Raw genomic sequence first — 15710 nt, 5'->3', positions numbered from 1 at the left:
AGCACTATAAATTCCAGTCGTAATCGCAACCTTTCCCGACGCTATTTCTCTAAAAGCATAATATGCAGCTCTCCAAAATCCTATTAAAACTATGATTTATGGTTCTCCATTTACGATAATTAAACCAGTCATTTCATTTCCTCCGTTCCCTAATCTTTTCGTATGTGTTTTTAGTTGCACGAATGTTTTAAAACTAGTTTTTGAAACTAGTTTCCTAATTCATAACCTGTTCAAGTAAATTAAAATTACTTATACAATTAATTTTTAATTTTCCATATGGTACGCGGACTCAGCCTGGGTACGCGGACTTAGCCGGGGTGGCTGGGAGTGTTATTATTAATTTCCCTATCCTGGTTCGAAAAAAAATGTGAATGACACGGGAAAAAATTGGAGTAGTCTACCTAGGTAGAGGAATGGCCCGTTTTCCATCACCGCCCGGAAAATCGTCCGACTCCGGCAGTTGGCAATCCCTCCACCCTCCGCCACCCTCCCCTAGCTCCGCCACCCTCCCCTGGCAATCCTAACATTCCCTGACAATGGATCTGATCGCAACTGGAAATCCTGACATCCCCTGACAGATCGGGGACGAGCTGGAATGGCAGCCGTGGAGAGTTATTGCTGGTTACAATTCGAATTGAGGAGGTGCGATCCCACGGGATCTCACTCACCTTCCTCCTCGAGCTGGGGCCTCCCGCTCTGCAATTCCTCCACTCTGCAATTCCGCTCTGCAGCTCCAAACCCAGGTACAATCTACTCTGCAGTCCTACTTTCCTGTGTTTTAAATTTCGACCTAGAAACAATCATCTTTTAATCATCTTGAGTTCTGTAAACCTTGGTGGATAGCAGTTTCAGGCTTGTAAATCCAAACATACGCTTCTGTTGGTATGGAATTCTCACATCCTCTACAGGTCCGTATATCCTGAAAGGGGCAACAATATATTTTTTTAAGATATTTTTATGCCCGGAACCTGCACCTGGTGTCAATTACTAACTAGCACAAGCATGTCTTGTCACTGGCAAGACGTAGCACCCTAGTAAAACCGTATTAACTACCCCTTCCACCCACCAACAAAAGCCGCACTGGATAATATAATAGAAATTGATACTACATACCTGAAATAGTTGGAAACATCCTCCTCCGTGAAGGTGCTTTCAACACGAAATTTCATGTAAATTTGACAGGATCCAGAGCTGACACCACTCAAATAGTAGGGATCTCGTTCACTTGGCCTATAAGTTGTGAACCTGGTAGCATCCTCTGCTAAAACAATGGCGTACTGACCATGAGGCTTATCAATGAGGCTTACTATATTCTTCAAGCGTGCTAGTATATTTGTGAAGCTGTATCCTCCTTTCCCATGCCTCTGGCTCTCAATCAAGTATCCCTCGGCTTGCAGGGTTTTTCCAAATCTCTCGTAATAGAGTTGAGGTAGGGAAGCAATGGAAACAAGGGCCCGTCTTCCTCTCAATAATTCTTGAAGTTCTAACTCTAATCTCTCCAATGATTCCATAGAGAAAGCTTCTTTGAAGCAGGGATCCAAGGGAATTGAACTCGAGACGTTGTCAGAGCATGAATAACTGTGAGTAAAACGGCAGCTGGAGCCATGCTTGCAATATCCCCTGGCAAAATACAGGCATGGTTTCCAAGAAACTGGCTCACAGCTTACAGAAACGTCTGTCATGGAATAAGATCGCCTGTGATTCAATCCTGTCTCGCTTCCATTCAAGAAAGAGAGCATCTCTGTATAGACATGACTATCATTTGGTAGGCTGTAGGAATCAAGATTCTCAGTGGGATAGAAGAGATGATCTTGGAGCTGACAATCATCCCTGAGGTTCAGTAACTGGTCATGATAGTCTGAAAATTTGTGATCACTGGGTAAGCTTTGCTGGCGGCTCAAATTGATAAAGTCATTGTGCTCATCAGTTACAAAACGGTTTGGATTCAAGACTTCATGATGGGCGAACAATGCTGAATCCTGTTGTTGCTCATGTGGAATGTGAGTTCCCCCATGAAAGCCATTGGGTGCTGGAGAAGAGAATGAGCGAGACAACAAATTAGAAAACTGAGTGTAGCGCAGAGGTGACTGAAGAGGGGACGGAGATGATAAACCAAGCTCTGTCTTGGCCTTGGAAATCATGGACTGTAAGAGTGTATTAGGCCCAAATGCCAAGCGAATCATTTCTTGATCTCCCAGGTCTTGAAGAAGCAAATACCCAATGATCTTGGACACATTCTCTGGTTCTATGCTCTGAATCCTTGTGAACACAATCCTTGTTGCTTCATATGTATCCATTTTGCCTTCTACAACTGGAAACATCAAATCCATAATGTACACTGCAACACAATATATTACGAGTACATTACATTAAATTTCCTACAACTAACTTAACTTCTGAAAAAACCACACAATGCATTTTCAAAAGCTCATCGTAAGGCCACTCAACCTAGCTAATCTGATCTAACAATTCTTCTCCATGAAATTCATAGAAACACACAGAAATTGAAACTCTCTGCTATCAAATATTGGGAGCAAAGAAACTGAATCAATAAAGCTTCCAACCATTGAAACTTGGTAATGGGCAAAACAATTTTAAAAGAAGCCTCAAGGGTTCAAAAATAAGAATGTTGGGAAATGATGATGTTGTACAGGATGGTATTTATGACACACCATAATACACTATAATTCTCCCCCCTTTAGTGTAATGGTACCTTTGTGAGGGGACTAATATACAGAAATGTTTGAGGTAGGCTTTATTTCATTCTCGTCCAAAAGGCTAATAGATGTTTAAGTACTTTTCATATTCCCTTTTCAGCCAATGAACTCAGTGAAGCGCGAACTCTTCCCCATTCTTTTACAAGCTGTAGAGACAGGTCAGTGTTCTGAATTAGTTTTCCAGAGGGGTTTCATCATTTTCTTAGTGCTTTCTTGCTGTAAGATTTTTTCACAGAATTGCTTTCGTTCAACACCACTTTGAATTGTAGCACAGCACTTCAAGTATACTGCTTACATCTTCTGCAAGTCAGCGTACATTTCTATTGGGTCAACATTCCTATCTGCCTACACAAACCATCATTTAGTGTGGTTGTGCTAGTATTTCCCTTTATCTAGAATTTTAACCTACCTCTAGAAAGGAAAGAAAGAATAGTATGCCCCACAGAAAGTAAACTACATCTGCAAGTTTTGAGAACTTAAGCAAGTAAATATAGTATATTTATGACACACCATAATACACTATAATTATCCCCCCTTTAGTGTAATGGTACCTTTGTGAGGGGACTAATATACAGAAATGTTTGAGAATAATGAAGCAATATGTTCACTGTGATCTGAATTAATCTATTCACACATCCCAAAATAAGGGAATCTGTACTTACTATCAACAGACACACCAAAGAATGATGTGAATTAGTCTATGATCAGAATTATTCCTATTCACACATCCAAAAATAAGGGAACTGCATACAATATTCACTTCCTTGAGTGAGGACAAACCAACACCGCAAACACAAGTGAAGTTCACTCCAAAATTGCACTGAAATGACTTGTGATTACATAATTATATACATGAAACAATCTCCTTGGATGAAGTTTTGACTAAGCTAACCTGTGATATAAAGGACTTATTTTCATGTTCTCTCTGTAGCTAGAGAGGCAGGGGATGTTCATTAACTACTCCTTTGGATTTGCGACATTACTAATTTGAGTCTGTGGCTGTAAGGTTAATGCATTTCTCTATTTTCTGCCTATGGCCTATTTATGAGATACAATTCTATGTGTATTCAAGTAATAATATCTGACCTCTGACCTTTGTTCTATGTCTTGTACAAAGATCTCTGTCTTCAGTGTAGCTTGCACAACAGTTAGTGGGCAATGGAATAACAAGATGTACCTTTGTTGTTCAGTATGCCAATCAGGTCTTTGAGTTTTAGTTTTTGTGTTCAATGCAATTCTGAGTGCAACTTCTCTACGATCACCTCTATACTCACCATTCTTCTGAAGGCATGTGAAGTTGGTGTTGTTTGTAGAAACTAGAAATGGCAATATCAAAGCCTCCATTCTAGATTGGTCCACTGCTTGGCTGCTTGCTTGCAATGCTAATTGAGTAGACAGAGCTGTATTTAACAGAGGCACTCCATATTTGTTATGAAGTTGAGTTTATCTTCTGCCCTGAGGATCATAGCCTTTGAGATTTGTGGGTTTATGTTGAGTGAATTCTAGAAGCAGTTTCCAAGTATTCTTGGAGATATTATGTTGGGAATGTTCCTGTACAAGTCACAACACTAATGAAGCAATTGAAATTTTCCAGCCAATACCAATCTCCAGGCTTCTATAGTTGTGTTTAGAGCAAGGTTATTTTGTCCAGTTGAACCTTCTATCAACCACATGCAGAAGGTTCAATTGGAACACACTGTGTAAATGATACGAAGCATAGACCAAGATTCAACCTAGACCATGCCCTTAATGCCATTCTTGAATAGAAAGCTAATGCTCCACTACTATGTTGGGAATCTTCTTCCAATTACCAAGTGGATGCTTATTGAACACTGGCTGGTATTTGTGATCCGGCAGACTGTTTGCCTGTTGCTTCAACACAATGCATCACCTTGGAATGAGAAACATATGCTAGCTTAGTTTGTGATCCAATGCTTGCGTAAATTGGAATAACTTGTGATTTCCTTTGTGAAAAGATGATGGTAGCCCAAGCTTTTGACAAATTGCATGACAAGATGTGATTGTTATGCAAATCAGAGTACATCATGTGTTAAAGGAAGTCCTACTTTCCTGTGTTTTAAATTTCGACCTAGAAACAATCATCTTTTAATCAAAACCCTTGCAAACGAGTCAGGGGACCTGTAAACCTTGGTGGATAGCAGTTTCAGGCTTGTAAAGGATGAAAATTTCTTCAGCTCCTTGAATACCTTATGTACACACTCTGGCTGTCGCTTAAAAATAAGAATGTTGGGAAATGATGATGTTGTACAGGATGGTATTTATGACACACCATAATACACTATAATTCTCCCCCCTTTAGTGTAATGGTACCTTTGTGAGGGGACTAATATACATAAATGTTTGAGAATAATGAAGCAATATGTTCACTGTGATCTGAATTAATCTATTCACACATCCCAAAATAAGGGAATCTATACTTACTATCAACAGACACACCAAAGAATGATGTGAATTAGTCTATGATCAGAATTAGTCCTATTCACACATCCAAAAATAAGGGAACTACATACAATATTCACATCCTTGAGTATCATTTATTTTAAAACTCATAGATGTATTTGGGTCCTATAATGAGCATTTCATCTATATAAAGTGGTGATTGCTAAATGTGTTTTCTGCAGAATAGTTTCCAGTATTGAAAGTGTTGCAGTGTAAATGAACACAAATTATCTGCTTTTTTAAATTATATATGATTGAAAAACATGTTGAGTATTAGGAAATAGATAATTGTCTACTTGTTTAACATGAATTTATTGTTATTTATTTTTTAGGTTTTTGAAGTGTAAAAAATGGTGCAAAAGTGGCGTTTATGCATTGAAGTGTCTTGCTTTCCAAATCCAGGTCGAGCTGTTATTAAATTCGTCCTTTACAATATGGCAACAAATCATTTATTTCATGGAAAGAGAGAAGTGCCTGGAATGATGACAAACAATGAGGCATATTACATTGCCCTTGTTGAAGGGTTAAAAGAGGAAAAACAACATGATGTCAATGATATTGAAGTCTTCACCAACTCGGAGTTGATATGTAATTAGATGAAAGGCATCTATCGGGTTTGGAAGGACAATTTAAAACCTCTTCATAAGGAAGCAATAAATTGGAGTTGTCAATTTCAACATGTTACCATCAATCACTCTGCAGATATTGAAAAGATGTCCATTGATATAATGTCCAGAGCATTTTTAAGCACATATGTAGATGCCAAATATGACATAGGATCACCATCCACTGCAACAGAAATCATTGATCACCATCAATATAAATCCCCATTGTGTGAATGGGTTGTTGTTATCATTTTTCTGGGGTCTATCATAGCATGGTTCTTTCACTAAAGAAGAACCTATTAATTTTTTATTTTTCCCAACATGCAATGATTACGTTTTTTTGTATGGGAGACAAATTTATGGACAAATGTAATATATTCCATGTACATGGACAAATGTATTTTGAGAAAAGTAACTGGTTCATGGTTTTGTGATTATCATCAATACATTATGATGTTGTCTGATCCTTCCAAACACCTTCTCAGATCTTTGTTTTTGGAGAGATATTGATATGCTATGTGATTTGTTCGTTGGTCATTGATCAGTGATGAAAGGTTTCTGTACTATGTTTATAAGCAATTTATTCTTAATAACACATATTTCTCTTGAAACTAGTTTCAATTTATTTCTCTTCCAGTTTACATAACTAGCTAGATAGTACTTGTTTTTGGAAGACTTTGAGAGATAGTTCAAAAGTAAAGTTGCATTTTGCCAATTTATCTGTTCAATCTATATGAGTATTTTTTTTTTTTAATGTAAATCAAGCATTTCATGGACTTTTTTAGGGTTCAAGACCGTATAACAAGATTTAAAGTCATTATATAATGACAATTAAATTTGAGTAGCAAAGATAGCAATCATTCTTTTTAAACACTAGAAATAAACTCAATTGACCCTCATGATTACTTGCAAAATCTTATTTCTCAGTTTTATTATTAATAAAATGAAACTAACTGCTTTTACAATGCATGTGATGAGATATTATACATAAACAAGTGACATACTTGTTCATAAAGGGCACTCATACAATCTTTCTTATTTATATCTATTGTCCACAAATCAAATCTCGGAATCTCAAGTACCCGAAGTTGCAATATTAGAGTGTAACAGGTTCTCTCAATCAACCTAGATTGTTGAAATCACAGTTTAAAGAAAAAAAAATTGTGATATCAACAATTTCAGGTAAGCCAAATTCTAGAGGTAGCCTGAAACTGGTTATATTATTTAATATTTAAAAAATAATATAAAATATAAAATAAATTAACATTAATTTAATTTAATCCATGGGCTTAGAAGAGTCCATGATAAAGCTCATTGTTTTAAGGCACTTCTTATGTGAAGATTGCTGATTCCAAATCCTTTTTATGTGAAGATCGCTGGTTCAAAATCCTGTAAGTGTAGCTTAAAAAATGAACATAAATTCAACTTAATTCTAAACTTTACATTTTCCCTAATTCTACTCAACTCTGAAATTTCCATTTTTTTTAATTCTGCTCAAATCTAAAGCTTCCATGGTTTTAATCTTCTCCATGTTTAATAAATTAAAAATCAAAATAAATATACATTAATATTAATAAATTAATAACATATTTCATCCATTTCAAAAGATAATGTGCTTCTTTATCCGGATTAACATGCTGAATATGCATTGCATTGATGCCAAGATCACTGAATTTAAATGATGCTATGGTAATTGATGGGAATGAAAAGAAAAAATTGCTCCTTTCTCTTGTCCTTCTTAGATGAAAATAAGTAACCCAACAGGACCTTAAGTCAAATTCTCCATAAGCCTTTACTTAGCTTTACTGCAAAGAGATCTTGCATTAAAAGCAACGAACCAATTTTAGTAGATACATGAAAGAGACGTGAGCCAATTTTAATAGAACCTTCTAAAAACAGAAACCAGTGTCTGTCTCAATAGGATCAATTGCTCCATTTTGTTATCCTTAGATGAAAATAAGTAATCCAATAGCATCAAAAGTCAAAATCCCCATAAGCCTATAAGCCTTTACTTAGCTTTACTGCAAACAGGCCTTGGTTTAGAAACAAAGAGGCAATTTTAGTAAAAACTTGAAAAAGTTGTAAGCCAGTTTTAATAGAAACTTGAGAGTCTTGTGAATTAAACATAAAACATGGGAAGTAGATCCAGGATAGCAAACTTCCTAACACAAGCAATCAAACATATATGAAGTATGGTATGAACCTCTTACCTGTGGACATGTTTTTAAACAAAAGATGGAAAAATCAAAATCAAATCTCCAACTACCCACATAAGGCAGAGAGTGATATGTCAAATTAAATTACAATACATTTACTACAAAAAATTAAATTACACTACATTTACTACAAAGCAAAAAAAAATCAGAGCAAGGGCAAATAAGTTTCTTAAGCACCACAGGAATTGGGCAAATAAGTTTCTTAAAACACCACAGGAACTACTTGAAGAGAGTTGAATTGAGCAATTTTTTCAGTTAAACTCGCTTGACTTTAATCTAAAAGACCAGCATTAACAGAATCAAGTGCAAAATTGATATTTTAACATATCTTAACTACCAATATTTATAAGAGAAACGACTTACATATAGATAGCCCAGAAAAATGGTACAAAGCTTTCATTAATCTCTGCCAGGAAAATTCATCAGCACAGTGCTTTCTATTTGGTAAATAAGAACTACCAAGTTGTGAGAAATCTCATATGTAATACAACTAGAAGCTAAAACTTGAAATGCTTTCTCTTAGAGGGTGAAAGCAGGCATTAATCACAGTTGCTGTTCAGCTCCTTGAAAACAAACTTATTGACAGTAGGTACAACTGCTATATGGGTGTCTGATATATAAATGCACCACCAGGTTCTGCAACAAAGACACATGCCCTATTCCTCACTTCCAAACTTGCCAGCAACTCACAATCCAGCATTGGTGATGAGAACGATTCTAGGACAGTTTAAATTAAACACTCCTTCTTCAAAAATACCAAATCAGGCTTCAATTCCAAATAAGGGGTTTGATTTGTGTCTTGTTTGCTTCATGTTTTTAGAACTCATGGAAAATTTGGCTGTGCAGTTGGTAACATAGTTCATAATTGAAGCATTAGAATAACTAAGAATGCATGTTTCAGGTTGACTTGGTTCAAAAGCAGCAGGTTCAGAAAACTGCACATCAAGATGCTATGAACCCAAGAGCCTCTTTCTTAAATATGAACACCGTAAATAAAATTAGATTTGTTTTGATCATATAACAGATCTAACATTTGAGAATATATTTGAAGAACAATTTAGATTGATGTCCAAAACACTAATTCATTCCCAAATTGTGGTGTGTATACAACATTGTTACAGCTTAGTATGCAGTATTAGACCAATTAAGTGAGAAAATACATAAACATTGCAGTAAAAAGAACCAACAATTCAATTTGTTGAACAATTACAGAGCCATGTGAATAACTCGACATTCCATGCCAAAGTTCAAAATTTCATGAAACTTCAGGAGAATAGTGGCATATAATTGAACTTTTACTTTTGCATTGATGAGAGCCCAAACATTCCTCGGTGCTCATCAGGCACCCATATTTTTAATATTGCACTGATGAAGGCTCAAACTTTCCTCAAATTTTGCAGGCACCCATGTTCTCAATGTACCTAGAGCCTTCTGAACCAACCCAACATTCCATGTCAAAGCACAAAGTTTCATGAACTTTAAGAGAACAGATTATGTCCATGAATAGATTATGAAAAAGGTATTTTTATAACAACATAACAATGGGAAAACATAAATATACTTATCATATGATAAAGGGCCACTTGACGACGCCATAATAACTTAGCTTATCTATTCTTTGTGCATACCTCATTGATTCCCACTAGAGTTGAAGTCCTTCCATAGATGATCAGTCATGGTAGAAGATGATGCTTATCCACTTATTCTATAGCTACCTAGAAAAATGTCAAACGTTATCGCAAAGAAATTTTCTAGAGCATCAAGCTATATGTGCACACACAATGAAAGAGTGTTAAATGTACCTGGCATGGCAGGTAAGGTTGGATGGTACTGCATCTCCCTTTGGTCTTGGGTTATCACCATGGTTGGGGATTGTTGCATTGTTGTAAAAATAAACATACCACATGTTAAAGAATAATGATGATTAAATACTTAAATCTAAGACCATGATCCTATTCAACACATGAAACTAACCTGGAACCATAGAGACAACATTATTTGATCGATGATGTCCTCGCTTATTGAGGTACCGAAACTCAAATGGTTCATATTCTGATGGATCAACATTTAAATCAATTTCCAAACCATTTTTTTTCCTGTTGCTTCTTCTTTTCTTTGTGGGGCTAAGGAAACTCTTCTTCCTCTTCAAAGATGGATCAAGAGATTCCAATCTAGGTGTGAAGTCAAAATCAGTAACATGCAAGGTATGTTGGAGATCATTTGTGATCTCTTTCCTTAAAGTTAATTGGAAATGGTTCATAAATGTTCCTACCAAGGAGGCATAATCATGGTAAGATGTCTTACCAAGTTCAATGTACTATTTAGTGGCATATTCTTCTAGGCTTTATTGGAAAGACACAACCTAATACTATCATCCACCAGGAGTTCAAGGAACAATATAAATGGTAGGTGGTGGTGTGTGTGGCCAGGGTCTCTTTTAGTTTACCATTGAATTTCAATATGTCAAAGGTTAACTTAACGAGCACGTGTTGACACTAAGGATCACAGAGGATGTGGCCATTTGAAAGTTTCTCCAAATTCAGTAAATCAAGCGATGTTAAAAATGGATGTTGATCTCGATTAAATGGGTCTAGCAATAAAGCTTTCACCCCAAACAAAGCTTAAGGTCCCTCCATAGTGTAGTTTCTAGATGAAGGAATTATTTTTCTTAGAGTATTGAACCTCTAGACTAGTTGTAGTAGTAGAAGGATTATTTTTCCCAAGGGGATTTCCCCTAGGGATAAAGGAACTCCCAAAATAATGAATTCTAATGGGATTATATCTAGTACTAGAAGTATGACCTCCTAATACGAAAGCACCACAATAAGTAGAATCATTAATGGTACTAGAAGGGATATTGGCCCAAATAAATTAGCCCCTCCGAAGGATGTGTGAATAGATTAATTCAGATCACAGTGAACATATTGCTTCATTATTCTCAAACATTTATGTATATTAGTCCCCTCACAAAGGTACCATTACACTAAAGGGGGGAGAATTATAGTGTATTATGGTGTGTCATAAATATACTATATTTACTTGCTTAAGTTCTCAAAACTTGCAGATGCAGTTGATTTTCTGTGGGGCATACTGTTCTGTCTTTCCTTTCTAGAGGTAGGTTAAAATGCCAGATAAAGGGAAATACTAGCACAACCACACTAAACGATGGTTTGTGTAGGCAGATAGGAATCGAAGAGACAGTTGACCCAATAGAAATGTACGCTGACTTGCAGAAGATGTAAGCAGTATACTTGAAGTGTTGTGCTACAATTCAAAGTGGTGTTGAACGAAAGCAATTCTGTGAAAAAATCTTACAGCAAGAAAGCACTAAGAAAATTATGAAACCCCTCTGGAAAACAATTCAGAACACTGCCTTGTCTCTACAGCTTGTAAAAGAACGGGGAAGAGTTCGCGCTTCACTAAGTTCATTGGTTGAAAAGGGAATATGAAAAGTACTTAAACATCTATTAGCCTTTTGTACAAGAATGAAATAAAGCCTACCTCAAACATTTCTGTATGTTATTCCCCTCACAAAGGTACCATTACACTAAAAGGGGGAGAATTATAGTGTATTATGGTGTGTCATAAAAACCATCCTGTACAGCATCATCATTTCCCAACATTCTTATTTTTGAACCCTTGAGGCTTCTTATAAAATTGTTTTTCCCATTACCAAGTTTCAATGGTTGGAAGCTTTACTGATTCAGTTTCTTTGTTCCCAGTATTTGATAGCAGAGAGTTTCAATTTCTGTGTGTTTCTATGAATTTCATGGAGAAGGATTGTTAGACCAGATTAGTTAGGTTGAGTGGCCTTACGGTGAGCTTTTGAAAATGCATTGTGTGGTTTTTTCAGAAGTTAAGTTAGTTGTAGGAAATGTAATGTAATGTAATCGTAATATATTGTGTTGCAGTGTACATTATGGATTTGATGTTTCCAGTTGTAGAAGGCAAAATGGATACATATGAAGCAACAAGGATTGTGTTCACAAGGATTCAGAGCATAGAACCAGAGAATGTGTCCAAGATCATTGGGTATTTGCTTCTTCAAGACCTGGGAGATCAAGAAATGATTCGCCTAGCATTTGGGCCTAATACACTCTTACAATCCATGATTTCCAAGGCCAAGACAGAGCTTGGATTATCATCTCTGTCCCATCTTCAGTCACCTCTACGCTACACTCAGTTTTCTAATTTGTTGTCTCGCTCATTCTCTTCTCCAGCACCCAATGAATTTCATGGGGGAACTCACATTCCACATGAGCAACAACAGGATTCAACATTGTTCACCCATCATGAAGTCTTGAATCCAAACCGTTTTGTAATTGATGAGCACAACGACTTTATCAATTTGAGCTGCCAAAGAAGCTTACCCAGTGATCACAAATTTTCAGACTATCATGACCAGTTACTAAACCTCAGGGATGATTGTCAGCTCCAAGATCATCTCTTCTATCCCACTGAGAATCTTGATTCCTACAGCCTACCAAATGATAGTCATGTCTATACAGAGATGCTCTCTTTCTTGAATGGAAGCAAGACAGGATTGAATCACAGGGGATCTTATTCCATGATAGACGTTTCTGTAAGCTGTGAGCCAGTTTCTTGGAAACCATGCCTGTATTTTGCCAGGGGATATTGCAAGCATGGCTCCAGCTGCTATTTTACTCACAGTTATTCACGCTCTGACAACGTCTCGAGTTCAATTCCCTTGGATCCCCGCTTCGAAGAAGCTTTCTCTGTGGAATCATTGGAGAGATTAGAGTTAGAACTTCAAGAATTATTGAGAGGAAGACGGGCCCCTGTTTCCATTGCTTCCCTACCTCAACTCTATTACGAGAGATTTGGGAAAACCCTACAAGCCGAGGGATACTTGACTGAGAGCCAGAGGCATGGGAAAGCAGGATACAACTTGACAAATCTACTAGCACGCTTGAAGAATACAGTAAGCCTCATTGATAGGCCTCATGGTCAGCACGCCATTGTTTTAGCAGAGGATGCTAACAGGTTCACAACTTATAGGCCAAGTGAACGAGATCCCTACTATTTGAGTGGTGTCAGCTCTGGATCCCGTCAAATTTACATGACATTTCCTGCTGAAAGCACCTTCACAGAGGAGGATGTTTCCAACTATTTCAGGTATGTAGTATCAGTTTCTATTATATTATCCAGTGCGGCTTTCTTGGTGGGTGGAAGGGGTAGTTAATATGGTTTTACCAGGGTTCTATGTCCTGCCAGTGACATGACATGCTTGTGCTGGTTAGTAATTGACACCAGGTGCAGGTCCCGGGCATAAAAATATCTTAAAAAAATCTATTGTTGCCCCTTTCAGGATATACGGACCTGTAGAGGATGTGAGAATTCCATACCAACAGAAGCGTATGTTTGGATTTACAAGCCTGAAACTGCTATCCACCAAGGTTTACAGGTCTCAAGATGATTAAAAGATGATTGTTTCTAGGTCGAAATTTAAAACACAGGAAAGTAGGACTGCAGAGCGGATTGTACCTGGGTTTGGAGCTGCAGAGCGGAATTGCAGAGTGGAGGAATTGCAGAGCGGGAGGCGCCAGCTCGAGGAGGAAGGTGAGTGAGCAGCCGCGGGATCGCACCTCCTCAATTCGAATTGTAACCGGCAATAACTCTCCGCGGCTGCCATTCCAGCTCGTCCCCGATCTGTCAGGGGATGTCAGGATTTCCAGCTGCGATCGGATCCATTGTTAGGGAATGTCAGGATTGCCAGGGGAGGGTGGCGGAGAAGGAGGGTGGCGGAGCTAGGGGAGGGTGGCGGAGGGCGGAGGGATTGCCGGCGGCCGGAGCCGGACGATTTTCCGGGCGGTGACGGAAAATGGGCCATTCCTCCGCCTAGGTAGACTACTCCGAAAAAATTGTTGTCTATGATGCAACTATGCAACTATGATGCATCATGAGGTGATGGATGTTTATTGTCTAGTGACACAACTATGATGCATTATAATGACACAACTATGATGCATCATAATGTGATGGATGTTGATTGTCTGATGATGCAATTATGATGCATCATAATGTGATGGATGTTAATATATTCGAGCTTTCTCTCAGAGATCCACTCTTCTGAAAGGAAAAAGAAAAAAAAATGATTTTCTATTATAAAAATAAATATTATCACTTTTGTAATATATTACAATAATATTAATATATAATATGAAAAAACTAATTTTAATTAATATATTTGTATAATAATTTATTATAAAATAACATAATTGTATAATAATTTATTATATTTAGATTGTTAATGAATAAATATATTTTAATGACATTTCTTACTTGAAAAATTATAAGTTCAAATCTCCTTGAGAGTTAGGAGTTATGACATTTATCTATCTAATAAGTAAAAAAACACATATAATAACTCGTAATATTAATTGTGATTATTAGTAAAAATAAACGAAGACCGTTTCGCACAACTATGTTCACGAAGTCATTTTCGCTTTACTATGTTCACCAAGTAATAAAAAAAACGAGTGATGCAACATTTTAACATTTCAAGCACAATTCATGTGTTCTATGAGGATTTATACCAAACACATTATAAGACACGGATATAATTAATTGTGATTATTAATAAAATATAAAAGATTTTTCACATTACTATGTTCATGAAGGAATTCAAAAAAAAGGTAATGCTACATTTCTACATTTCAAGCGCAATATTTCAGGAGGTTTAAAATGTAATAGAACAAGGATTAAGTTATTTTATAGCATAAAATTGACAAATTATGTCATATCAAAATCTGTAGAAATAAAAGAAAAATATTATGTAATTTTGATGTGTAAAAGTAAAATTTGATTATATATACATAATATAATAAAATATTATAAAAGTCATAAAATTTTAAATAAGTAAAGAGGATTGAATAATCTATTTTTTTTATGATTTTTAACAAATCTAAAATATAAATATATAAAGATATTTAAATAAATATATAATAAATTACACTTATATATTAAGATAGTTTTGTAGAATAAAAACAAAATATCACCGTGTCAAATTTAAAAAGAAAGGAAATAAAGTTACAAGACAATAGATTTTCATAGTAAATTACAACAATATATGTAATGATAAATTTTGATATATAAATATAATATATATCTATATATATATATGGTCTCTATTGATTTAAAGAAACGAATTATTTAGTTTGATTTAAGATTTTGTTCCTGCATTTAAAAAGCTTGGAAAGAAGTCTCTGGAGCTCACTATAATTTTGACACCCTAAAAGGCTAGGAAGGTCAATATTGCAACACAAATTATGAAAATGAGATCTAATATGATTAAAAAAACCAAAAAAACAATTTAAATTTAAAAATAAAAACAAAAATAAATATAAACTTAGAAAAAAAATGACAATTTAAATTTAAAAATAAAAACAAAAATAAATATAAACTTAGAAAAAAAATGAGCCCCCATGGACCGATTATGAGAATCCACCTCAGCCACCTAGGGCCTGTAGGGTGCGGCCTTAGGCCGGGGAGCTTTTCTCAGACGGCCCTTAGCCGCCCAAGACTCGTGAGATATATATATATATATATATGTGTTATATAATATTTTAATATTTCAAATTTAAAAAACATATTAAATTTTGTTTTATATAAATTATTAAAAAAACATATAATAAAAATAATTTAATTTAAGAAATATATAAAACATATTTAATAAAATTTGATAAATAATT

At 35.8% G+C, this 15710-nt stretch overlaps 2 protein-coding genes across 2 annotated transcripts; one reads left to right on the top strand and one right to left on the bottom strand.

Moving 5' to 3' along the window:
• Nucleotides 1-428: 428 nt before the first annotated feature.
• Nucleotides 429-2339, bottom strand: LOC149236011 (zinc finger CCCH domain-containing protein 18-like). Its single transcript, XM_089368744.1, has 4 exons — nt 1571-2339; nt 1114-1519; nt 832-919; nt 429-725 (listed from the first exon to the last, which is right to left on the bottom strand). The coding sequence occupies exons 1-4, from the start codon at nt 2328-2330 to the stop codon at nt 429-431; spliced, it is 1551 nt and encodes a 516-aa protein (XP_089224870.1). The 5' UTR covers nt 2331-2339.
• Nucleotides 2340-11670: 9331 nt separating this feature from the next.
• Nucleotides 11671-13716, top strand: LOC149236010 (zinc finger CCCH domain-containing protein 18-like). The gene is made up of 3 exons (XM_089368743.1): nt 11671-13134; nt 13328-13423; nt 13476-13716. The coding sequence occupies exons 1-3, from the start codon at nt 11918-11920 to the stop codon at nt 13714-13716; spliced, it is 1554 nt and encodes a 517-aa protein (XP_089224869.1). The 5' UTR covers nt 11671-11917.
• Nucleotides 13717-15710: the final 1994 nt, after the last annotated feature.

This window comes from Pinus tabuliformis, chromosome 8 (assembly GCF_031772625.1).
Source record: "Pinus tabuliformis cultivar Carrire ecotype Pingquan chromosome 8, CPIR1, whole genome shotgun sequence".
Classification (NCBI taxonomy): domain Eukaryota; kingdom Viridiplantae; phylum Streptophyta; class Pinopsida; order Pinales; family Pinaceae; genus Pinus; species Pinus tabuliformis.
The sequence above is the reverse complement of the archived record's forward strand: the minus strand, read 5'-3'. Positions and strand labels throughout refer to the sequence as shown.